At 42.9% G+C, this 26,854-nt stretch overlaps 1 protein-coding gene and 1 pseudogene across 1 annotated transcript; both read right to left on the bottom strand.

The window, feature by feature from the left end:
- LOC143116833 (uncharacterized) overlaps nucleotides 1-1,917 on the bottom strand; it is a 56,451-nt pseudogene extending 54,534 nt beyond the window's left edge.
- Nucleotides 1,918-14,692: 12,775 nt separating this feature from the next.
- On the bottom strand, nucleotides 14,693-21,212 carry LOC143116823 (uncharacterized). The gene is made up of 3 exons (XM_076278147.1): nucleotides 20,978-21,212; nucleotides 20,202-20,689; nucleotides 14,693-15,295 (listed from the first exon to the last, which is right to left on the bottom strand). Exons 1-3 carry the CDS (start codon nucleotides 21,210-21,212, stop codon nucleotides 14,693-14,695), a joined length of 1,326 nt encoding a protein of 441 aa, XP_076134262.1.
- Nucleotides 21,213-26,854: the final 5,642 nt, after the last annotated feature.

The following is a 26,854-nucleotide window of genomic DNA, read 5'->3' as shown; positions in this document are numbered from 1 at the left end:
AAACTTCACAAATGAGGGTGGAGGTGTGAACTGATGGGGAATGAGAGGGTGGGTGGGTGTGGGATGGTGCCCTGACAAGAGTTTCTATTCTCCCTCAAAGCTAGTCAAGCTGTATTTGTTGTGCATCCAAGTGTAATTTTATTTGCATATTACTCAGGCCTATACTAGATGGCTAGTTGCCAAGGCTACATGAAAAGGCCAAACTACCAAAATCTACATATTAATCACAATTTCTCTCAACAGACCTTCATTATTTGGTGTACTGACTAGACATTATTGAACAAACATCTGAATTTTAGTATCTAAGTAGGTTAGGTTGGGATGTCTGCTATACATAGTGAGTATTGGCAAAACCGGTTATCATTTTTATGTTGAGGCGGTGGGGGTGTTGTCGACAGCTGCTGAAAGTAACTAATAAAGTAACTTGTAATCTAACTTAGTTACTTTTAAAATCAATTAATCAGTAAAGTATCTAAGTTACTTTTTAAAAGAGTAATCAGTAATCAGATTACTTTTTCAAGGTAACTGTGGCAACACTGGTCATGTGTGCCTTGTTTTGACTGTAATAAACACCTTCAATTACTAAGTAGTAAGTATAATAAAAACAACATAAATAGATACAAGTCACTGACATTTAAAAGCTTTATTGTTGTTCCAAAAATCACTGTTCAACTGTTCACTGTGATCTCATTAGTGAAAAGGAGCAGACTCAAAACTACCAAGGAGTTCACAATAGAAAAAATGCGTGCAGGTAAAGACAGCACAGAAAAAACATTAGACTGAATCAATGTTTTTTTTTTTCTTTTTTAAATACACCAATGAGGAATCTGATCAATGTCTAATGGATGCATACATGCATTTATGAACATTTTCTCTAAATGGAATCTGGAATCACAGCCCCTCACACCATTATTATTATAGAAGCTGTTCAGTGACGATTGTACTTTTCACTGAAACTTAGATGTCCCAGTTGAATAAAAGTTTTTTCAAGTAATAAAATTATGGGTTTTCTGGTGCCACTTGAGATGTGCTACCAGAGTAAAAGTCATACCACACTCTGAACACTTATGAGACTTTAGAGTATGGACTCTTTGGTGTCTCTTGAGAGTACCCAGTTCACGGAAGGATGTCCCACATGTATCACACAGATATGGCTTTTCCCCAGTATGGATCCTTTGATGGAGAGTGACATCTATACTGCTTCTGAAACTCTTACCACATGTAGAACACTGATATGGCTTTTCCCCAGTATGGATCCTCTGGTGTCTCTTAAAATGTGCCACCCGAGTAAAAGTCTTTCCGCACTCTGTACAATAATATGTCTTTCCTCTGGAATGTGTTCTCTTATTTGTGTTTATATCTGAACCAGCAACGGTACTCTTCCCAGCTGTGATCATTTGGACAGCTCCTGTAATATAATAAAATAATTAAGACATATAATCTCTCTTTCTTCTTCTACAGCAATGAAGATGTTTAATACAAACTAAGTATCTTACTTGTAGTAGAGGAGTCATCATGATCATCATTTTCTCCAGAATCAGAATCATTTTCCTCTTTTATTTCCCCTGGTGTGCTTTCTTCTTCTCTGCAGGTTGATGATGTCTGTGTCTCTATCTTAAAGTCATGTTCCAATACAGTTCTATCTTCCAATTTACTGGCCAAAATGTGTTCATGGAGGAAATCATCAAAGTCTTCTTCTTTGATCTTCTTCATTGGTATTAGTGGTTCCTCCATTTCAGACTGAAGTTCTGCTGTGCTTTCTTCTTCTCTGCAGGAATATGATACCTGTGTCTCTGTCTTAGAGTTATGTTCCAATACAGTTTTATCTTCCAATTTACTGGCCAAAATATGTTCACGGAGGAAATCATCAAAGTCTTCTGTGATCTCCTTCTTCACTGGTATTAGTGGTTTTGCCATTTCAGACTGAAGTTCTGCTTTGCAAAATAAATCCTCTCAAATTTCCTTCAGTTTAAAGTAGCAAAATCTATGTATCTGACCAAAGAACAGTATATTTGTCCTGTTGATAACATAAACCTACACACTGTACTTCCACAGCACCCTGTAACAACCACCCTCTGCTATAACACCTTTAACTGACTTGTTGGCATCCTGGAGTCCATTTTACCCAATCAGCTGCAAGAAAACAGTATATGCAAATGATGATATGCAAATGATAATGACAAAGGATTATGGGTAAGACAATACCATGTGAATACAATATGAAAAAGTCTGATGGTCCTCAAGTGGACTTGTCCTTCAACCTTCACAAAGTTCACAAAAGAAAGTATGTGGGGTAGAGGTGTGAATTGGTTGGTGATGGGGGTAGGAGACTGCAGGTGGGGTGAACTGGTTGGTGATGGGGGTAGGAGACTGCAGGTGGGGGTGGAGGTGTGAACTGGTTGGTGATGGGAATGAAAATGAATGAAGCAGACACAAACACATGATGAGGTTCTCAAGAAAGACCCCACAGAAGACAAGAAAAACACACTCAAAAAATTATTGAAACCATTACTGGAAAGCAACAAAATCGATAAGCAGTCATACAAGCACCTCATACCCAGTGTTGGGAGTAATGCATTAAAAAAGTAATGTAATTACAGTAATGCATTGCTTTTTGCTGTAATGCAGATGTAAGGCATTACCAATATAATTTCAGTAATATTTTACTCTGTACAATTCGCAGTAACTGAAGTTACTTTGCTTTTTAATCCAAAATTGAGAAATGCTCAATTGGCACCAATTGGCACCAGAGAAGATTATCCAAGAATTAAAAAAGTAATCTATGCTGGTCCTGGAATGTGATTGCCTTGTTTAGATGACTGTAGAAAGGGAATTTTGAGTTATCTATGCCATTCATGCAACAGATCTAACATGGTTAGGCTATACTTCTCATTTCATCAGCGAGAATAACTAAAATGTTGCTTTTATAGACAAAGATCGTAGCCATTATTCTCAAACTATTTGCATTAAGTCTACACCAATGTAAGTGGAAGGAAAGGGACCAACAATGATGAGAACCATTTAAAGTCAACATACAATTTCACTATGGCTATATTTTACTATATTAAGTTGTGAGTGACCTTTGGCCTTTGGGGCCTACATTGTCCCATAAGCCATAACTGCAACCATTATATTGTTCTTTTGTTAGCCTTAAGCCTAGCTCAGTCATTATGCCATACCACATCACCTCCTGCCGTGTAATGAGCTGCATTGAACACATGAAGATCTATTGAGAACACCAAATCCATATTTTCTGTTATTTTGGTGAAAGTAATGTAAAAGTAGTGTAATATGTTACAATTCAAAGACAGTAATATTGTAATGTAACAAATTACTTTGAGATGACAGTAACAAGTAATAAATAATGCATTACGCTTTTGAAGTAACTTGCCCAACACTGCTCATACCAACAGCAAGCATAACACCCCGGAACACTGAAAATTCAAAAACCAGGAGCACCTTTACGCCCGATTGTGGACAGCATCGGGTCTGTAACATACAACTTATCAAAATCTCACACAGAAATAATAAAACCATTACTAGGCCAAACGGAATAGCATTGCAAAAACTCGAAAGAGCTGGCAAAATAACTTCAAAATATTAAAGTGGGTAAGGACGAAATATTAATATGACATGATGTCGTCTCCCTCTTCATCAAAACACCAGTAGAAGCAACCCTGAAAATAGTACAGCAACACCTACAAAAGGACAAAAACCTTAAGAAACGCACAAATTTGACAGTACAAGACCTCAGTCAATTACTCCACTTCATCGCCACTTCAACTTATTTTCAGTTCTGCACAAAAATATACAGCCAGAAAGAGGGATTCGCCATGGGAGATCCACTATCAGCCATAATGTGTGGCTTTTTCATGGAACACCTGGAGAAGGAAGCAATAGCATCAGCACCGGAGGAGTACATGACAGGAATGCAGAGACCAAATTTTAAAAGAGACTCAAAAGAGTATATATATATATATATATATATATATATATATATATATATATATATATATATATATATATATATATATATAAAGTATCTATCTACATTAGAGGGGTCATGGAGCGCATCCAGAGGATCATGTAAAAGCACCAAATTAACACACCGGTAAAACCACACACAAAACTATGACAGCTGCTAGTTCACCCAAAGGACAAAATTGACCAACACAATAAATGCAACGTCATGTATGAAATACCATGTCAATCATGCAATAAAACCTACATTGGGGAGATGGGAAGGAGTTTTACCACAAACGCAAAAAAGAACATAAAAAGGAATGTGAAAAGGAGACAAACCAGAACAAGGACAAGACAGCAAGACGGACCACTTAACGGACCACTGCAAACGAGAGAACCATTTCATGGATTGGGACAATGCCAGAGTCAACCGATCAACAACCGATACCACCACTGGATAAAGGAGGCGATTGAAATCTATTCTTTCTATTGACGAAAGGTTGGTCCCAACCAAAGCTAAAATTGGGATGAAAATGTACATGAAGGACAAGCCTCATAAATGGGGCTACAAACTGTTTGTCTTGTGTGACTCACAAAATGGGTACACGTGTGATTTCAATGTTTACACAGGGAAAGAACCACACAGAACTGGACAGGGATTGAGCTATGATTCTGTGATTGCACTGATGAACCCACTTTGTGTTGGCACTGGTTACAATGTCTACTGTGATAATGTTTGCACAAGCCCCACTCTGTTCAAATACCTATTCAAAATGAAGTTTGGGGCTTGTGGCACCATAAGAGAAAACAGAGTGGGGTTTCCGAAAACAGAAGAAAACACTCTCACCAATAAATCTGACTGTGGCACTCTGCGGTGGATCAGAGATGGACCACTTCTTTTTGTGAGGTGGATGGACACAAGACTGGTCTCTGTCTGTTCCACCATCCACAATGCCTACACCGGAGACATTGTAACCAGACGTCAGAAGCAACAGAATTCTTCATGGGTGATGTGGTAATTACATATACCCGCATCGATCAAGGATTACAGCAAATTCATGGGTGGAGTGGATCTGTCAGATCAACGACTTCAGTCCTACACAACACGCCGTTAAACATACAGATGGTACAAAACATTCTTTTTCCATTTCACTGACATTGCCACAGTCAATTCCTACATGCTCTACAGAGAGCATTGGCAGGCCAGAGGACGGTTCGCAATGTCACACCTCGATTTCAGAAGAAGGCTGACAGAAGATTTGTGTGACGTCCGTCTTGACCGTCCTGAACATGGCTGTGTCAACATAACCTGACTCCGCCAGATGGATTTGCTCCGCATATCCATCTGGGAACTTTTCATTGAAGAACTTTTGGGAAGGGGCGGACATACTGGTTAGCTGATTGTTATCGACGGGCCAAATCAACCAATTAGATGAACAAAGTATTCTTCTAATGCCGTTTAACATACAATTAAGTTAGGTAACGTGACAAACGTTAAAATGTTTTAACTTACCATTTATGAACCTAATCAACGACAATTCCCATCAAGTTTTCACGGTAGGCCCTACACTTCTGAAGATAGTATATTCCTCCATTATGAACTGGAATCAGCCGTGGAGGATGTCTGTGTCGTTCATTCCTCCCAGCTGCATGGCTGAGACTCATAGCTTCACAGTTTACCCAGGAATACTTTCTAATTTGAATAAAACTTGCGCGATAGCTATGCTCATCTCTGTGGATGCAGTCATGTTGTTCGTTGCGTCACACCTCAACCCGCCTCAAAGCCAACGCTGATTGGACGTTCGTTTGGTGAACTGCTCCAAATTTTCTTTAACGGAAAGTATCCAGACTGATCTGCGAGTGAAACCCTGAAGCTCGCGAGATCAGGATGGTCTCACGAGGCTAGTGTCAACAGTCCAGCAGATCATAAGCTTCTTCAAATGCCAGGCCGCAAAAGTTCCGTGCAATGTGGAAAAAATGGAAAGAGAATGGACAGTTGGCACTGCCCAAAGTGCCATTGTGTGGGTTGGCCTCAAGAGACTGCTATAGCACTTGGCATTCTCAGGTGATATCACCATAGTGCAACTGGTATTTTTTTTATTGTTGCATATAGTTACAGGTTCATTGTACTTGATTTTTATAAATATTGCATGTTTGTTACAAATAAATAACATTTGTATTCATTAAATAAAAAATGGCATTTATTTCTGTAAATCACACACCACTTATTTCTGTAAATTGCTCAGCCCCAGAGTATCCCTCCAACATGGCAATTATATTGCCAGATTCAGGACAGTCTGCCCTACACACACATGCAATGCACGTAGAGCTATGAGCTTGCTGTGGTGAGATACATGTCAAAATATAAGAATTTTTATAATACGGTTTTTATATTTTAATTCTTTAAAAATCAAAATAAAATCAATGCTATAAAATCATGTACTAACAATACATGAAATGATGGCAGATCTCTGCTGAAAAAACAATATATAATATGTGTGTGTGGCACCCTTATGAATAAAGGTAGTGACAACATTCCGGATAACATTCCGGACTCTGCTGTACAACTGGAGCAGCTAGCATGCTATCGAGCAGACAGGGCCATTGTAAAGGGTGGAAAATCACGAGGAGGAGGAATCTGTGTTTACATCCGTGACGAATGGTGCCGGGACACTGTCGTAGTATGCAAACACTGCTCACCACTGGCGGAGTTTATGATCATAAAGTGCCGTCCTCTGTACCTGCCAAGGGAAATTACTGCGATTCTGCTAGTCGCAGTATACATCCCGCCTACCAGCAATAACAGAGACAGGAACACGGCTCTTAGTGAACTGTACCAGGCTGTCAGTGAACAACAGACGGCACACCCAGACGGTTTCACCATCTTCGCTGGAGATTTTAACCATGCAGATCTTAAAACTGTTCTTCCAAAGCTACACCAGCATGTTGATTTTCCAACAAGAGGAGACAACATCCTGGACCTGGTCTACACCACACACAAAGGAGCATACAAAGCCACCCCCCTCCCCCACATTGGACTTTATGCTACACTGTTATGCTAATGCCCGCATACAGACAAAGAGTGAAAGCAAACAAACCGGTTCGCAAACAGGTAAAAGTGTGGCCTGAGGGAGCCTCTGATGCTCTTCAAGACTGCTTTGACACAACAGACTGGGAAATGTTTAAGCAGGCAGCCACTTACAACAACCAGACAGACATAGAGGAGTATACAGACACTGTAACCTCTTACATCACCAAGTGCATTGATGATGTGACCCACACAAAAGACATCATCACTCGGGCTAACTGGAAGCCATGGCTGACAGGGGATGTCCTCAGGCTGCTGAGGGCCAGAGACAAAGCCTACAGAGCTGGGGATGAAGCTGGCATGAGAACAGCGAGAGCCAACCTGTCCCGTGGCATCAAGGAAGCAAAAAAGGAATACACTCACAAGATAACCACCCACTTCAAAGACAGCAGGAACGCACAAAGCCTATGGCAGGGCATTCAGGCCCTCACGGACTACAAGCCCGCACCACAGAGCTTTGAGAGCAACATCCCTCTGCTCAACAACCTGAACCGCTTCTTTGCTCGCTTTGAAGCACAAAACAGCACACAGAAGACCCCCCCCCCCCTCCACACGAGCAGCCCCTGTGCCTCTCTGCCGACAGCGTGAAGAGGACACTTGCTGCTATCAACACCCATAAGGCAGCAGGCCCAGACAACATCCCAGGTCGTGCGCTGAAGGACTGCCCTGAGGAGCTTAAGGATGTCTTCACAGACATCTTTAACACTTCCCTGAAGCAAGCCATCGTCCCATCATGTTTCAAAGCTGCCACCATCATACCTGTGCCGAAGAAAACTGCTCCATCCTGCTTCAATGATTACCGCCCCGTGGCACTGACACCCATCATCATGAAGTGCTTTGAGCGGCTTGTCATGTCACACATCAAATCCATTCTCCCCCCACCCTGGACCCCTTTATGTTTGCATACCGAGCCAAACGGTCCACAGAGGATGCAATCTGCTCTGCCCTCCACCCAGCCCTCACCCACCTGGAAAAAAGAGACTCTGTTTATAGACTTCAGTTCTACCAGAAAGACTCAGTAGACAGAATAGAATCAGTTAACAATTTAATTAGTAAAGGAACGGCTTGAACGGCTTGAGCGGATCTCGTCTCCTGCCGATGGATGAAGGCAGGGGCGGGGAGCCTACCCCCAAAAGGATGAGTGATGACCGCCAGGGCGGTGACTCAGTAATCTGGTTCTGAGAGGAGCAGAGACATTAGTATACATACACGATGAATCAAACAGCATGACTGGGCCGGGGTGATGACGTTGTGCCAGGACGCCGACAGAATTTTAAAGTAGCTAGGTGTTAACCATAAACCTAGGGTTGTAGTGGGGCCCGCAGCATGCTTTCACTTTAGTGGGATTTAGAAGCTTGACGAGCTGGGCAACCAGCGTCTAGGGCAACCTAGACCAATGCGGCGGCCGGGCAACCGGCGTCCAGGGCAACCTGGACCATAAGCACTTCACGATCTGGGCGCCCAGTGACTAGCAAGCTAGGACATCGTGACGAGCCAGGCCACCGGCATCCAGAGCAACCTGGACTTTAGTGCTTATGCGAGCTGGGCAACCAGCGTCTAGGGCAACCTAGACCACGAGACGTGCCGGGCTACCGGCGTCCAAGGCAACCTGGACCATTAGCTGGGCAACCAGCGTCTAGGGCAACCTAGACCAACGTGACGGCCGGGCGACCGGCATCCAGGGCAACCTGGACCAAACTGGGCAACCAGCGTCTAGGGCAACCTAGACGAGCATCATGAGCCGGGCAACCGGCATCCAAGGCAACCTGGACAGTGAGCTGGGCAACCAGCGTCTAGGGCAACCTAGACCAACGTGACGGCCGGGCGACCGGCATCCAGGGCAACCTGGACCGAACTGGGCAACCAGCGTCTAGGGCAACCTAGACGAGCGTCACGAGCCGGGCAACCGGCGTATGGCGCGACCTGAACCATGAGCTGGGCAACCAGCGTCTAGGGCAACCTAGACCGATGTGATGGCCGGGTGACCGGCATCCAGGGCAACCTGGACCGAACTGGGCAACCAGTGTCTAGGGCAACCTAGACGTGCATCACGAGCCGGGCGACCGGCGAGAAGTGACCTGAACCATAAGCGTCGAACGAGCTGGGCAACCAGTGAAAAGGGCAACATGCCCATGGCTGAGACTAAATCACCACAAGCTACCGGCATGCTGGGCCCCAATATGTTTCAGCGATTAGTGCAAGGCGAATGCCAGAATTTAACCACCGCCACCAGGATTTGTGAAGGTAAAATGAGGTACCTGAGTTAACATGGGAGAGCAACTTCTGAGCATCGAAAATGTCAAGAGGAGTTAGTTTGATGCATCCTGATGGATGACATGGATAGCCCTTTTTGGCCGGCGGTCTTGGCTGCGCCGATGCGGAATGAGTGAGAAATTACCCTCTTTGGAGAGAGGTTACATTTAAGCAGCATGTTAGCTAGATGGCTGCTGAAAATCAGGTAAAGTGTGAGCCGTAGTTTAAGGTAGTGAACGGGGACCAGGGAAGCAAAACATGGTTAGGGTTAAAAGGTTAAACATGATGTACTCAGGATCAATGCAGGGGAATAGAGCTTGTGGTTGCAGATGCTTGGGACCTGAGCAATGAGTTAGTTGATATCGGTGCTTGAGTATATTCGCATCGAAGACATGTGGTTTAATATTTAGGATAGATGAGCATTATGACTAGTTTTGTAGAAGACTAGTGCTTGTGAAGCCAGATGTGTGTTCTGGTTCGATAGCTCACCTGCAGCGGCTAGAGTGAGATGAATGCATTGAGCTGCAGACCCAAGGCCAAGATGGATGCGTGTGAGCTACACCTTAGCACCTGCTCTTGGAAAGCCCCCCAAAATAAGATGAGCAGCATCAGTAATGCGAGGGAAGCATGACCTTGCGACGTAGACAAAGGACTTCAGGACAATTCATGCCTGTATGTGACAGGAGGAAGAAACATATGTAACTGAAATATGACAAGACAACGAACAGATGAGTGCTGGGGTACCACCATGGTGCTTATGCATCTCAGAGTGCAGAGGAGCTCTGAGAATGACTTAACGCGAGCTCGCTATACCAGCTGCACCAACTGTGGCAGGATAGTACAGTTTACTGGCTGCTGAAGAGAATGAGTAAAGGTAACAATGAGGAGAGAATAAGCAAAAATATCACCCAACTGGATGCAGAAATTATATTAGTCGTGGGCCAAGCACTGGCCCCTGAGTGATGAGTGGAGGGGTGTGCATTCACGTGACATTCCATGTGGCCGGGACATTTTTAATCAAAGCGACTGACTATGTACCCTGGGAATCCAGAGTTCTCACGGAAGCGTTTGCTCAGGGAGAGACTTGAGTCTGGCAAGGAGTATGATGCACGTAACTTTTGCCCCTTGTATCGCAGGGAACCAATATATCTGTGTAGCTGATATAGCGGGCCAGAGGCGATCTAAACAGATGACAGACGTAGTGTCATCCAATTGCGTCGAAGTCCGGAATCAGGCAGTTAACATTGACCGTATAGCGTTATCCTGAACCATGAGCTGGGCAATCAGCGTCCAGGGCAACCTAGACAGACATGACGGCCGGGCAACCGGCATCCAGGGCCACCTGGACCAAACTGGGCAACCAGCGTCTAGGGCAACCTAGACGAGCGTCATGAGCCGGGCAACCGGCGTCCAAGGCAACCTGGACAGTGAGCTGGGCAACCAGCGTCTAGGGCAACCTAGACCAACGTGACAGTTAACAGGTTAAAGCTAAAACAATCCTCCCACAATGCCAGTGCAATTAAAAACAATTTAGAAGGTAGAGCACAATAACGAAAAGTGCATCAGTGAGTGCCGGTTTTACGCAGTCAAGAGTCAGTTCTAGACAGGTGATAAGTGCTTGGATTAGGAAGGCTAGTTTTAAGCCGTGCTACGAGAGGAGATATCCTCAAAAGCGCTGGCCTTCGGGAGATTTGTGAAGACGGAGGGATGACCCCCCCTCCAGTATGAACTGGAAACATGATCCACACGATTGCGTGATTCCGTGAACTGGCACTGCCATCCCTGTAAGAAAGTAGATGTTAGTGTGATATGTGGAACTGCTTCTCCATTGACAAACTGCATCCCCTCAACAGAAGAGGGGAGGCATGATGCACCTGCAGGGGTTAGCAAATTAAAGATTGGGAGGAGAATGTAAAAGGAACTTGCACGTCCTCCCTGGCTCGATCACTTCGGGTGAGCATATCTGCCAAAAACAAAACAGCCAAGGCAAAATAGGAGAATGGAAATTAGAGTACACATTATTTGCAGAGGATCCTGCTAAAACGGCAATTCGGGTCAGCAATCAGTGTGACTGATGGCGTGACTAGATGGGCTGAAATCACATGGACACGCAGAGACCCGTTGTGTTTAAAGAGAGTGCATGAAGGGCGCGGCGTTGGCCTGAAGGAGACTTGAGTCTGCCAGTGATGATGGACCGCTCCGTTTGACCTGCGAGAAGGAAGGAGTGGTTAGACAGGTGACATGTAGCATCGTCATCGGTAAAACAACCAGCCAACGGCTACGTTGGTAGTCGTGATCAACGAACTTCCAGCATAGGCCACCACTTAAACCACAACTAGCGAAATGTAAAATTGCCGACATAATCATGAACAGCCGGTAACAATTAACACCAATATATGGAGTGCTGAAGCGACCCACTGGTGGGCAGTGAGCAAAGTGAGGCCTGCCATAGAATCCCCAGGAACCCAATACGGAATCAGAAAAGACATTTTAAACATACAAAAGACGCTAGAAGGATACGTTAAATACACAAATGGCACAGCTTCTTAATTAAAAGCTCAACCAACACCATGTGGGCATGAGCCCATCACTGTGGTGTCAGCTCATGAACACTGACATAATACGGGCATTGAAAAGACCACCTATTATTGCCTAGATAATAGCTTGTGTGACATACTGGCAATTGATGACCATGGGCCGGCGTGCCGTCATTTTGGTTCGAGCTTTGGTGTAAGACCCCCCAAAATTGAGAATCCAGATAGCCGAGAACGTCGGGGACGTCACGGCATACCTGGGACATGACAGATCAGCGGTAGCTGAGAGTAGGTTGAGCAACGGCAAGTGCATGCAGAGAATCACCCGAGGAAGGCCGTGTAGACTTCCTACCAAAAGGTATGGGACGCAATCCCAGATGATTAAACGAATGCAACGATGAACTGGCTTCCCGCAGCCATGCACAAGGAGTGATACCTGAACCGAAGGTCCAGCAGACGAGTAGCCTAGCCTAAAGCCTATGCAGCCCAACGAGCCGCGAGGCAAACGGCTACACAAAAACACAACTAGTTTGACGACGCTCAACCAAGGTAGACATCGAGATAACCACAGTGAGTGTAGAACATCAATTAAACAGGTCTTAATACAGGGTTGGGTTCAACGGCAGCGTGGTGCAGGCTAGCAATTAACAGCACACATCGCAGGGATTATAAAATCAGCAGGAATTATTGTAAGGAGGCTTAAGTGAAAGTTAAACCGTGTCAGACAAGCCAGTTTGTTTGCTGCCCGCCGAATATCGTTGGCAAGCAGGCTGCATGACTGTGGGTAGAGTGTAGCCCAGCTCGAGGAGCTTGGGAAGAGAGAGCACGATAACCTTACCAACCAGACGCTGAAGCTTGAGAAATCGTTGCCGAAAACGACATGGGCCTGCAACAGAGTTGCGCGAGGACGGCGACCCGGCAGTAGGTTACCGTGAAGTGAAGGCTGCAACAGCGTGAGCGTGACTGGCTCCGATATGCAGAGATTAGCGATGAAGCGACATGCAGTGGCCCTGACTGAAGGACGCACAGGTCTGAACAGCGCAGCGAACGAGCGCGGTTGGATTGTAACAAGTAACGCCACTGAGGGCAGAAGGGGCGAATGTAGAAATGCAGAGAGCCCAGGTCCACGCGGAAGCCTGAGCTAGGACGTCAAAGTCAGCGTACTGAGAAGCAGAAGCAGTGTTAGGTGGTACATATTTAAAGAGCCCATTGAATTCCTATAGGCTAGCGCTGATTGAATGAGTGAATGATCAGATTGCAGGGCTTTCCCGAAAGTAGGCAAAGCTAAGATTGGCTCCGTGTAAGCATGGGAGGTGTAAGCTACACTACGAGTCTTCCTAGTAGAACTTTCGCTGAAGCTATCATTTCTGCATTCAACACCATACCACAACAACTCATATGCAAACTTGACAAACTGGGACTCACTACCTACCTCTGCAACTGGCTACTGGACTTCCTCTGTCAGAGGCCTCAAGTAGTACGTGTTGGCAACAATATCTCAAGCAGCATCACACTGAGCACGGGGGCCCCCCAAGGCTGCGTGCTCAGTCCACTGCTCTTCACCCTGCTGACGCATGACTGCACTGCAACCTACAGCAACAACCACATAGTGAAATTTGCTGACGACACAACTCTGGTGGGTCTCATCACCAAGGGCGACGAGACTCAATACAGGTTGGAGGTCGACCTTCTGACCACGTGGTGCAGGGACAACAACCTCCTGCTGAACCTCAGCAAGACCAGCAAGAGATTGTTGTTGACTTCCGGAGAGGTCACACTCAACACCTGCCACTGACCATCGAAGGTGCTGTGGTGGAGAGAGTGAGCAGCACCGAATTCCTGGGGGTGCACATCAGTGAAGACCTCTCCTGGACCACCAACACTGCATCACTGGTGAAGAAAGCTCAGCGCCGCCTGTACTTCCTGCGGAAACTCAGGCGAGCAAGTGCTCCACCAGCCATCATGACCACATTCTACCGAGGCACCATTGAGAGCATCCTCTCCAGCTGTATCGCTGTGTGGGGCGGAAGCTGCACTGAATACAACAGGAAAGCCCTGCAGCGCATAGTGAACACAGCTGGAAGGATTATTGGTGCTTCACTCCCCTCCCTGAAGGACATTTACACCTCCCACCTCACCCGTAAGGCGACCACAATTGTGAGTGATGCAAGTCACCCCGCTCACAATTTGTTTGATCCACTGCCCTCTGGGAAGAGGTACAGAAGCCTGCGCTCCCGCACTACCAGATTCACCAACAGCTTCATACACCAAGCTGTTAGGATGCTGAACTCTCTCCCCCCTCTCCCCCCTCCACCCTCAGCCACATAACATCCTGGACTTTTGGACCCACAATGGCTGCCTTGCACTACTCCACTTGCACTACTCCACTTGTACACTTGCACACTTTGCAACTTGTTGTTGTTTTCCCGTGTCCTGAAAACACTTCTGAACACACTTCTGCTGCTCTTACATAACTTGCACCACTATGCCACTTGCATACTTAGGTCAAACAGAACTACCTCAGCCATTTATTGGCCTGACTTTGCACTATTATATTGACTGTCTACTGTATGCACAATTGCACAATTTCAACCCAATTTTGCTGCTCTTATTTCTTCATTGTATGTGCCTTCTTATTTTTACTTTTTGTTTACTTGAATGTTATGTTTGTCTGTGGACCTAATTGGTAAAATATGTCTTATCTCCACCGTGGGATAGTGGGAAACGTAATTTGGATCTCTTTGTATGTCTTGACATGTGAAGAAATTGACAATAAAGCAGACTTTGACTTTGACTTTTTGTTTATTGAAACTAGACACATCTTTATATACACTGAGACCACTGGAGTTACTTTTTACCTGCTATGGATCATTTGATGACGCTTGAAAGAAGACTCATGTCGGAAGGACTTCCCACATGTAACACACTGATATGGCTTTTCCCCAGTATGGATCATCTGGTGTATCTTGAGATAACCCACCTGAGTAAAACTCTTTCCACACTCTGAACACTTATGCCGCACCCCAGTATGGATACTCTGGTGAGTCTTGAGATTACCCAAGTGAGCAAAAGCCCTTCCACACTCTGAACACTGATATGGCTTTTCTCCAGAATGTGTTCTCATGTGGACAATGAGCTCTGTTTTCCTCCCAAAATTCTGCCCACATAAAGTGCACTGATGTGGCTTTTCCCCAGTATGGATCATCTGGTGTCTCTTGAGATGGCCTGCCTGAGTAAAACTCTTTCCACAATCTGAACACCGATACTTCTTCTCCCCAGTATGGATCCTCTGGTGTGTCTTGAGATGACCTGCCTGAGTAAAAGTCTTTCCACACTCTGAGCACTGATATTGCTTTTCTCCAGAATGTGTTCTCTTATGGACAGTGCACTCTGTGGCTGTTCTGAAACTCTTCCCACATGTAGTACACAGATATGGCTTTTCCCCGGCATGGATTTTCTGGTGTGACTTGAGATTGCACACCTCAGTACAAGTCCTTCCAGACTCTGAACATTGACACGACTTATCTCCAGAATCTGTTCTATTATTGATGGTGAGGTTTTTCCCACTTGTGAAACTCTTCCAACATATAGTACCATGGCATGGCTTTCCCCCAGTATGGATCCTCTCATGTCTCCTGAGAAGAGATATTTCACCAAAGGCCCTTCCACAAGGAGAGCACTGATGTGGCTTTTGACCAGTATGTGATGTCTGATGTAAGTTGATGTATGAACCACTCCTGAAACTTATCCCACACATGATCCTTTGAACAGCTCCTGTAATATACGAACATTATTTAAAAAAAGTTTTTCCTTTTCAAACAATGATTGTTTGAGCAAAGAACATTAATTCCAAGCCCACTAACTCCGTATAACAGGATAACTCAAAGGACGTTATCCCGCTTATCACCGGGTTGCCACTATAGGCAATAGTCATGCATGGATAATAGCATGGATAGTTAGCTTGTTTACAGTTGATTCCATTGTTGCGAAGCCTGCTCAACTGTCATCCTACTATGGTTGTTATAGTTACCATTTATAAGCATTGATATGGAACAGTGATTCAACTTTTTTACCAGATCTACTTCATAGGTGTCCCATTATTCAGAATAGCCACCCCGCCAACCAATCAGAAGAGTATTTCTTCTCTCCAGGTGATAATCTGTACTAAAGCAATGATTTAAGTATTTCCATTAAATCTAGTATTTCAAACCATTAAACATCTTACTTGTTGAAGAGGAGTCATACTCTCTAAAATCATCTTTGTTTTCCTCTTTAATTTCCACTGGTGAGAATGATTCCTTTTTGCAAGTCAAAGTTAATACTGTTTGCGTATCAGTCTTCCAGTCATGTTCCCTGACGAAATCATCAAAGTCTTCATTTTTGATCTCCTTCTTCACTGGGGTAAGTGGACCAGCCTCATCTTCCAGTTTCTTAACTGCCAAAATATGTTCTCTGAGGAAATCATCAAAGTCTTCATCTTTGAGCTCTTTCTTCACTGATGTTAGTGGCCCTCTCACCTCTTGCATTTCAGACTTCAACCAGGTGTGCTGCATGAAATAAATTCGCTCAAACCTTCCTTCAGAGACTACACAATAAAAATAAAAAGAACAGTATGCCGATTGTTATCTTGAATCTATACACTGTACTTCAACAGCATCCCTGTGACAACCTCCTAACTTTAGAAATATCTCTGTTCTACTGCTTCTTATAGGTCGAACCCTTTGGTGTCCTAGATTCAAGCTTAACCAATCAGCTGCATGAATGCCACATTTGAAATGCAAATGATCATAAAAAAGGTTGTGAGTAAGGATTACCATGTGCATGGCCTGTATGATGGTCCTCAGGTGGGTGTGATTATTAATCAGTCCACCAGGGGGTGGGGGGGTTGTGGGAGCTCGATGGAGTTGTGTTAATTTAGCATATCACAGTTAAACAATGATAATAATCTTTATTGTCCACAGATGTAGAAATGTGTTTAATAAATCATTTAAAAGGTGGATGTACCGAGTCAGACACAATTGACCAAATCCCAATATCCCATGAAATTCCATGACCCTTGGGAGTAATTGTTTGTAGACTGTTGCCACCCCCACACCCATGCAGCCTCTTTGTGGAGTATCAGCCACCTGAGGAACATAATATGTGTGAACAGTGATCGCACACATTGGCTGTTTCTCAAAGTCAAGGACAGATCCTTCAAAGTACTATATGTGAACATACACATACAAAGTACTATATGTGCACATACACATTCAAAGCACCATATGTACACATACACATACACATACAAAGTACCATATGTGCACATACACATTCAAAGTACCATATATACACATACACATTCAAAGCATGAGACGCTTTGAGGAAAAATGCCATTCTTTATTCTTTATTCTTTATTTAATTTATGAGAAACAAAATAATACAATCATATTCTTGGGTTTCATCAGGTCCCTTACCACAAGTGTATAAAATCAAGCACCTACTATTGGTTATTACATTGTTCACGTCAATATTTGATGATCCACATCAAATTCATGGCACCATGCATTCATGGCACCATTGGCCAGGCATATACAAAGCCTTATCACAGGGTGGTGATGTTTGAAGCCACAAGGTTGTCACATGTAAATGGGGCATTAGTCTGGATGTATTCATCCAAACGATCCTCCAGTAAGCTAGGTGCTAAATCATTAGCATCAGCCAATTCAAGCTATTCAATCATTATTCAAATGAATAGCAGATGCTCACATTACTAGCCTAAATCTCCCATTACAGCTTAGTTTCAATGTGCATATAATTTTAAAACGACAGTACCGAGCTAGCTAATAACAATGTAGACAATGTAGGACATGAAAAAAAAACATGATAATGGTTTGTAATCCCTGCGACTTGTGACTTTGAACGAACACATAACGCAAAGTAGTTAATTTGGATGTTAATGGGAACTCACTCTATAAGAAACTGAAAAGTATTCCTGCAGACTTCATTGCCTCTGATGGAATAAGTGGTCAGGGGACGCTTTCTCTTTGTCTGGGGCTTCTTGGTGGATGTATGTCCGAAGTAACTACTTTACGTCTGTTTGCCAAGAGATGTCCAATTATTTGCATGTCTTGACACTCATTTTCGGCAGCTAGAGAATCCAACCGTATGCTGTACATACGCACCTGAGACAGTTTGTCACTACACAGATGTGTCCCAGTGAGAGAGTTCTCCTATCTTCTTCCGTAGCATTTGCAGTCAAAGTTACGGATTTTCTCCATTTCGTTGTCTTTATCCACTTTACATGTTACCATAGATATAGCGTCTGATATCTTACTCGGGTAACGCCATATCACTGTTCAGATTGTGGAAAGAGTTTTACTCGGGTGGGTTCACTGAAGAATCACCAGAGAATCCATACACGGTACTTTATCCGCTTCACATGTTACCATAGATATAGCGTCTGATATCTTACGCCCCAGCTTCTCTGCTGCGAGGCTGAAAGATTCTGCATAAGTTCAGGAAGAGGTTATAACAGCAGCACGGCACGGTGTCTATGACAGGAGTGACTTTGGTGGTACTCTAGATGCACTGCGAGCCCATCTCTTTGTGAGCATCAAAGGAGACATGCGTTGCCTTCAACCAACTGAAGATGCCTTTCTATTACACCTTCGCCGAGCCCTGCATCAGTTGGCTGTGTGTAAGTGGGCACACATGGTTCAGCCAACCGACCCAGCTGCCACTGATTTTGGGAGAAAACTTGTCAATGGCAAATTGGTGGCAACCATGATGCTGAAAGAGGCAAAGCCTTCTGAACTAGAACACAGCAAATACTGCCGCTGCAAGAAAAGCATGTGTGGCCATGTGATACTCCTGTGCAAGAGACAATGTGAAGTGTGGCATTGCATGTCTCTGCACCAGGGACCCCAACAGATGTTCAAGGATTGAAGACAGGGAGACGTAAGTGTGTGAGATAGGGGGGGGGGGGGGCAGCTGCTGTATAACCCACCCTGTCGGTCTTGTTTGCTGTCTCCTCAGGTGGTGAGGGTGAAGGTCTGTTCCTGTATCTGCAATGTGCCACCCTCCTGATTATCCCACCTAAAAGGGACCTGCGCCTAGTTAATTACGTTATGTTAAATTATTTAGTTCCATTAAAGTAATAGTTGTCCTCCGAGGCAATAAAATAATGAAAGACATTTTGCTGTATTATATTTCTTGTGTGACACATTTCCATTGGGAGAACAGGGTTATGTTGACATTTAATAAAAAAAGCCTAGGCCATGATGTCTTTCGGAATTTTGAGAGTAGCCTAAAATTCTATGGAACTTCTGAGCCCGTTGATCGCCAACTACAGTAGTAGTGTAATCATCACAGATCCATTGATTTTAGTTGGATTTTTATATTCACAATACACATTTTTTTTCACGATATTTCCGGCAGAGCAGACCCTCCAATTTGTGTTTCTGAGGGTCAAAGTTAGCAGAAAAAACACAAAAAAAAAGTATGGCAGACAATGTCAGGTCCAACCCACTTTTGAGACTTTGGCTCCCCGACGATAAGAAACTTTTAAAAGGAAATCAGCAATAGGTACAGCAATAGCCATAGCAGAGCAACGCTGGCAGAAAATCATTGAGAACTAAACGTTTGCCCACCCCTGCTCTACACACTTGTCACCCCATGACACACAAGCCTGAAATACAGAACGTTATACACTTTACATTGGCTGTGTAACAAAAATATGACATTTTAAAAGCATTAAGAAAGAGGCTCTAAACGAACCAGCTATAAAAATGAGAATGATTAGGATAATGGGAAGGAATCCTATTCACACATCTGATGGTCCTCAGGTGGCACAGGTCAGGCAATAAAAAAACTTCACAGAGAAGGGTGTGTGTGTGTTTGTTTTATGAAGCATTCATACCTTCATGTGTAAATATATATTCCTACATGTCTATATTCCAAGTAAGTAAGTCACTGCATTTTAAAAACTTTATTGTTCCAAAAATCAGCTGTTATTTTCAAAACAAATTTCATTAGAGAAAAGGAACACACTCAAAACAATACAAAAATACAATAAAAAATACATGCAGGTAAAGACAGCACAGAAAACCCATTAAACTGAACCAATGTTTTTTTTAATACAACTATGAGGTACCTAACCAATGTCTAATGGATGCATACCTGCATTTATGAACATTTTCTCTAAATGTAATCTGGAATCACAGTCCCTCACACCATTCTAATTCTAGAAGCTGTTCAGTGACGATTGTACTCTTCACTGAAACTTAGATAAAATTATGGCTTTTCTGGTGCCACTTGAGATGAGGTACCAGAGTAAAAGTCATACCACACTCTGAACACTGATGAGACTTTAGAGTATGTACTCTCTGGTGAGACTTAAGAGAACCCAGTTGACGGAAGGACGTCCCACATGTATTACACAGATATGGCTTTTCCCCAGTATGGATCATCTGGTGTCCCTTGAGATGACCCGCCTGAGTAAAAGTCTTTCCACAATCTGAACACTGATATGGCTTTTCTCCTGTATGGATAGTCTTGTGTTTATTGAAATTACCCTTGGTGGTAAAAGTCTTTCCACACTCTGAACATAGATATGGCTTTTCTCCAGTATGTGTTCTCTTATGGATAGTAACCTCTCTGCTGCTTCTGAAACTCTTACCACATGTAGAACACTGGTATGGCTTTTCCCCAGTATGGCTCCTCAGGTGTCTCTTAAAATGTGTCACCTGAGTAAAACTCTTTCCGCACTCAGTACAATAATATGACTTTCCTTTGGAATGTGTTCTCTTATTTGGGTTGATATCTGAACCAGCAACGGTACTCTTCCCAACTGTGATCATTTGGACAGTTCCTGTAATTGAAGAAAATTGTTTAACATATAATCTCTCTCTCTCTTCTCCTACAGCAATGAAGATGTTTATATTTGTCCAGCTTAGGATTTATGGTGAAATGGTCAGCTAGAATATGATATGTGAGTGTCAACAATGGCACAGATACAGAAGACAAATGTCTTGCAATGATGAAACAAATCATGCACAATGATTTAAGTATTCACATGAAATCTAATATAAAAAATAAGAATAAAAAATAAGTAATCAACCGTTCAGGGTTTACTAATACAAACGTTTAAGTATCTTACTTGTAGTAGAGGAGTCATCATGGTCATAATTTTCTCCAGAATCAGAATTGTTTTCCTCTTTAATGTCCACTGGTGTGAACTCCTCTTCTCTACAGGTTGATGTTTCTGTCTCTGTCTTAAAGTTATGTTCCAGTACAGTCTTATCTTCCAATTTACTGGTCAAAATATGTTCACGGAGGAAATCATCAAAGTCTTCTTCTTTGATCTCCTTCACTGGTATTAGTGGTTCTGCCATTTCAGACTGAAGTTCAAAGTAACAAAATCTATGTATCTGACCAAAGAACACTATATTTGTCCTGTTGATAACATAAACCTACTGACTGTACTTCCACAGCACCCTGTAACAACCACTCTCTGCTATAAGACCTTTAACCGACTTGTTGGCATCCTGGAGTCCATTTTACCCAATCAGCTGGAAGAAAACAGTATATGCAAATGATGATATGCAAATGATAATGACAAAGGATTATGGGTAGGACGATTCCATGTGAATACAATATGTAAAAATCTGATGGTCCTCAAGTGGGCTTGTCCATCATCCTTCACAAATTGGACATGTAAGTGTTTAAGGGGGGGTTGCCATTTTATGGCACTGGGGATTTGTTCAGTATATGTTAAATGTAGACTGCGTGTGTGATGTGTATGTTTTTTTTTTTTTCTGTGCATCCACTATTACATTTTATCATTCAATTAGGATAGATATTGAAATATCTGAAATGAGGAGCATCAATGGCACAAAATAATTTTAGTGCAACCCCAGGTAACAGGGATGTGAATATTCAAAGACCCGCTTGACTGTTCATCATACAGACCCATCAGTTTGACAAATTGTGATGGAAAAGTATTCTCAAAAGTTATTGCACTCCGCCTTGAGTCAGCCCTTCTTTATTTAATTTCAGAAGACCAGACTGGATTCATCCAGGACAGGCAGTCCTATTTTAATTTGAGGCGCCTGTTTAACATTATATATACTAAACCTAGTAAATCTCCAGAAGCTGTAATATCACTTGATGCCGAAAAGGCATTCGATAGGGTCGAATGGGACTATCTTTTCCATACATTGTCTAGATTTGGATTTGGCCGTAAATTCATTAAACTAATTAAGTTGATATACACTGACCCAACTTCATCAGTTTATACCAATTCAGATCCACTAAGTCCACTACTTTTTGTTCTAGCTATAGAGCCACTTTCAATAGCTCTAAGAAGCAATAGTCGCATTCAAGGTATTGTGCGTGGTGGCCTAACACACACAGTCTCACTCTATGCAGACGATTTGTTATTATATACCACCAATCCTATCGCGAGCATACCTGAAGCTCTAACTGTCCTGGAGAACTTTGGAAAAATATCAGGGTACAAAATTAATTATAACAAAAGCGAGTACTTTCCCATTAATAAAACTGCCGAAAAATATCCCAACCTGCCATTTAAGCTCTCAGGTGACTCTTTTACATATCTTGGAGTAGAAGTTACCAAGTCCTACCATCATTTATTTAAGAAAAATGTTGCCCCTCTTCTGGAGCAGACCAAAAAAGACATCAAACGCTGGTCCACTTTACCATTATCCCTTATTGGGAGAATAAACTCTGTAAAAATGAACATAGTACCCAAATATCTTTATTTATTTCAAGCTGTACCTATTTTTATACCACTGACATTTTGTAGGGCATTTAATCAAACAATCTCTCCTTTTATTTGGAATAATAAATCAGCACGCATAAGGAAAGAATTTTTGGAGAGACCAAAAACCTATGGTGGACTTTCCTTACCAAACCTCCGTTCATATTATTGGGCTGCAAATCTGAATGCTATCTCTTTATGGTTGAAAGACCACTCCCCGCTTTACTCTGTGCATCCCTGCCGCCAACGGTTAATAATGTGAGTGGAAATGTAATGGTAACTCAGTCATTACACATTCTGAAACAAATTAAAAAAATGCTTGGGTATCCAGAGCATCTCTTCCCACTCTCCTATAGTAAATAACCACCTTTTCCGGCCATCTTTATTAGATAAAGGCTTCCAAACCTGGCATGACAAAGGTATACATAGCATTAGGGATTTATATATTGATAATACTTTTGCGAGTTTTGAACAACTGTCTGCAAAATATGAGCTGACCAATGCCCACTTTTTCCGCTACTTACAAGTCAGGGATTTTATACGTATACCAATTTCCCAAACCCTCCCCCTTTGTCTTGTCTAGACTCTCTGTTAAGGGTGAATTTGTTAAAAAAAGGTAGGGTGTCAATGATTTATTCACAGATAATGGATACACTCAGTCCCTCTGTATCTCATATTCGGGAACATGATATGGGGGTCCCACTTTCAGATGAAGAATGGGACATGGCTCTGCTTAGGGTCCACTCATCTTGTTCCAGACATGCTTTAATACAATTTAAGGTCCTTCATGGACCAAGGGCGCGGGAAGGAGGGTGCTGAGGGTGCTGCAGCACCCCCTGCTGGCAGGAGATAGATTTTTAAATATTTTTTTTAAATAATTACTAATTCGCTGTCTGACATTATTTATATTTTTGTATGTGAAATGATGAGTCAAATAGCAAAAAAGGGTTATGGATAGGTTCGAATATAGGCTACTAAAAATTAACAGTTATAGAGATCAACGTGAACGTGAGTCAGTTAGGCTACTGTAAGAACCGTAACGTGGTTTCAGCTAGGCCTATGTGATAGCGATCAAGTGTGTAGCCCTATGGTTGATATAGGCCTACATATTCTCTGCGATTTACACATTCAAAAAAAGCATGGATAAGCTGAAAGAAACTAATAAATGTATAGCTAGTGAAATCATTTCACTATCCTAGTCGCTAAGATAGAAATTATTAGAACACATAGGCTACTTGCTGTGGAGACGACACACTTTAGGCTATTCAGAAATTATTTGCGAGATCATTGCAGCCTGATTATTAGCCTATATTTAAAGCTTATACCATGGTCTAGGTTGAAAAGGGTGTCATTTAAAAAGTGATATACTACACCTATACAATTATTATGACGTTGCTTGACAACGCCTGAGTTAGTCCGCTCAGCTGTGACTTATCAACATTCCACAGCATTGCAAAAACAGCTGAAAAAACGAACGATTTTAACTCTAAAACTCAGTTAGTATTAATAATTGATTTCATATTTATTTATTTCTTAAGTGACCATGGTATAAACGGGATAATGCCCTTCGATGCGTCCATTATCAGAAATAAATGGACTTCGCAGAGGCAACCGTCCTCCGCTTCGCGTCGGACAGTTCACGCCTCCGCGTCATCCATTTATTTCTGATAATGGACACCTCGTCGGGCATTATCCCTTACCTAACATCTCTGGTGTGGTTTTGACGATCAGAAAAGTAATTTTCCTTAGCTATACTGAAATAGGCTAATGATGTCAAGTGCGCTTCTGTGGGGTTAGGGTGGGCGCAGTGGACTCGGAGTGCTGTCGCGGAACATTGGAATTTGTGGCTACCCAGGACTTTTCTAAAACTTCTCGCTATCACCCGCACACTGCACTAAAATGACGTAGGCTATTTAGCAGTCAAAATCCGAAACATGTCCAGGGGCGGGGAGATCGTCGGACATCCATTATTTTTGTTATTCTGCACCCCTGGTCAAAAATAGGTTCCCGCGCGCCTGTCATGGACTGCACTTTTCCAAAGTTAGACTAGCAAAAATATTTCCAACAATAAACCCCATTTAAACCCTCACAACGGATGTCGACAAAGTCTTCGCTCCTGGACATAATGTAGCCTACACATTACATGAACGTTCTTGCCTTTGACCACAATGAATTTGAAGTAGTGCTTACAGTATATCTCCACCTTGAAAATGCCAACTTTTCATCGGATTGCTCCTGACCTCTGCTGTTTCATCGAATCTCTACTTTAGCTGTTGCGTGTGTGTGTGGCGCGTGTGCTGGCAAGTGTGTAAAAACACTGGCTCTGATTGGCTATCATGAAACATGACTCTGCCTTAGCCAATCATAATCCCTTACGTCGTTATTAACCCACCTCCTCACTAGCTGTGAGCCAGGGGGTGCGTTCGGATTACACCGTTTATTTAATCAATGCAAAGTAAGTAACGCACCGCATTTAACGTCCAGTAACGTTAACGGCGTTGTAACGTTGTAAAAAGTAATTAATTAGATTACTCCGTTATTGACAAATTAACGCCGTTAGTAACGCCGTTATACTTAAACGCCGTTATACTTAAACGCCGTTACTCCCAACACTGGATGTAACCCAGGGTTACTTTGTTAAACCGGGGTTGACAAAACCTGGTTATCTTTAGTGGTGTTAATCGGTACTACGACGCTGATTATGAAGTTGATTTGTTGAGCCGGGGTTAACCTCATGGAGTTTGTGCGCGTTCACATAAAAGGGGCGGGTTGCAGCGCAAATCACCACTTTCAGTGATGACGCGTTCACCTTATTTTACGGATGAGGAATGCACAATTATTATGACAAGTTATGAGGAATTAAAACCCACTCTACGACAAAAATCAAATACGTCGGCAGTGAACAAAGCAAGGCAAGGCGGTTGGCAACGTATTGCAGATCGGGTAGCCAAAATGCCTAAAAGTAAAGTTTTATGTCCACATGTTCTTCAAATACGGAGGATTAATAGCTTGCGGAATGTATTTAATGAGTTTAAAAAATTGCTTATTTATTTTGAGTTCATAGAAATGCCTACAGATGCAACACAATTTAGAAGTGGGCATATAGATTACAGTAATAAGGATAATTGAATCTTTAAGTAGCCCCATTGACTGATTTAGTGTTTGCCTAATCCTGTGAACATTTCAGATGCAACACCATTGCCAAACGCACATGGCAGCAGGTGAAAATGAAACACAAACACATTATTCAGAATAGTGGTTTATATAGTCATAGCTTGCATTAATATTTCTTAATTACAAAAAAAAAAAAGAGCAACTTTTGTGCTGTACCTTGCTACGGAGCCCTCCGGGTGACATGGGGAAAAAAAACATGGGTTAGAAAAAAAAAAAAAAAAGTAGTGGGGAAAAAAAAACATGAAGAAGAAAAAAAAAACGATGCACTTTTGCGGGATCTCATTGCGGGATCTCGCAAAACTTTTTTTCTACTTTTGGAACTTGCTGGGCTTCCTACTTGACCCCAATAGGCCCACAAACCACCACCGCCAGATGGCAATCGTATCATGATACTCTGATTGCTCTATCACTGTTGCGTGTTGTGGGTTTTCTGGACACATTACATAGGCCTATGACAAGGGAGGGAGAGGGAGACACCTGCGTGCAGACACGCACACACAGCAGGCTACAATAAATTGCCTAACAGACAGCAGCCTAATTTCGAGGTATCACCAGTGTGCGATTTGTAGGGGGGGATGGTGAGGATTTCCCCAACTCTGGTTTTCCTATCCCTACCTCTGCTAAATTATTTTTATCTCCGGTGGGGACAAGGATTAAACCCCTTGATAGCGATGAATGCAACTTAACTGCTAGCCTACTTAAACTCTTGAAATCTAGCGATCTTCAGTGTCAATACATCAGAGTAGGCTATTCAGTAGCCTTCTGGCAGACGGCGCATATGTCTGAACGTCATCGAACACAAAAACATTGTAACATCTTCATCTCAACATTTTAATGCGGGAACTTCCGCAGGGAAAACAGCGCTGAACCAAACATGAAACGCACTCAGAGCAGCATATCGTCTTACTTTAAACACCTAGTAGTTTGCGGTGGACGAACGAGAAAGCACTCGTTTGATAAATCAGCCAGTAGGCTAGGCCTAGTAGACAAATAACTTACAGAAATAATCTGTACAGCAAAAACAAATGTTGGTGGGTATTTAAACTATCTAGCGGGTGTTTTAACAGCTGCAAGAAATAG

The sequence above is a fragment of the Alosa pseudoharengus genome, unplaced genomic scaffold, assembly GCF_046254945.1.
Source record: "Alosa pseudoharengus isolate Yale_2024_CS ecotype anadromous, Long Island Sound unplaced genomic scaffold, YU_APseudo_1.1 YU_APseudo_1.1_scf_1, whole genome shotgun sequence".
NCBI classification, from domain to species: domain Eukaryota; kingdom Metazoa; phylum Chordata; class Actinopteri; order Clupeiformes; family Clupeidae; genus Alosa; species Alosa pseudoharengus.
This window is presented reverse-complemented; position numbering and strand designations above follow the sequence as displayed.

Coding starts and splice junctions, on each gene's coding strand:
- LOC143116823 (XM_076278147.1), bottom strand. CDS start 21,212: ATGGCAGAACCACTAATACCAGTGAAGGAGATCAAAGAAGAAGACTTT. Junction 20,690..20,977: donor TGATGACTCCTCTACTACAA/GTAAGATACTTA, acceptor CTTCAATTACAG/GAACTGTCCAAATGATCACA. Junction 15,296..20,201: donor CTCTTAAGTCTCACCAGAGA/GTACATACTCTA, acceptor AAGTCACACCAG/AAAATCCATGCCGGGGAAAA.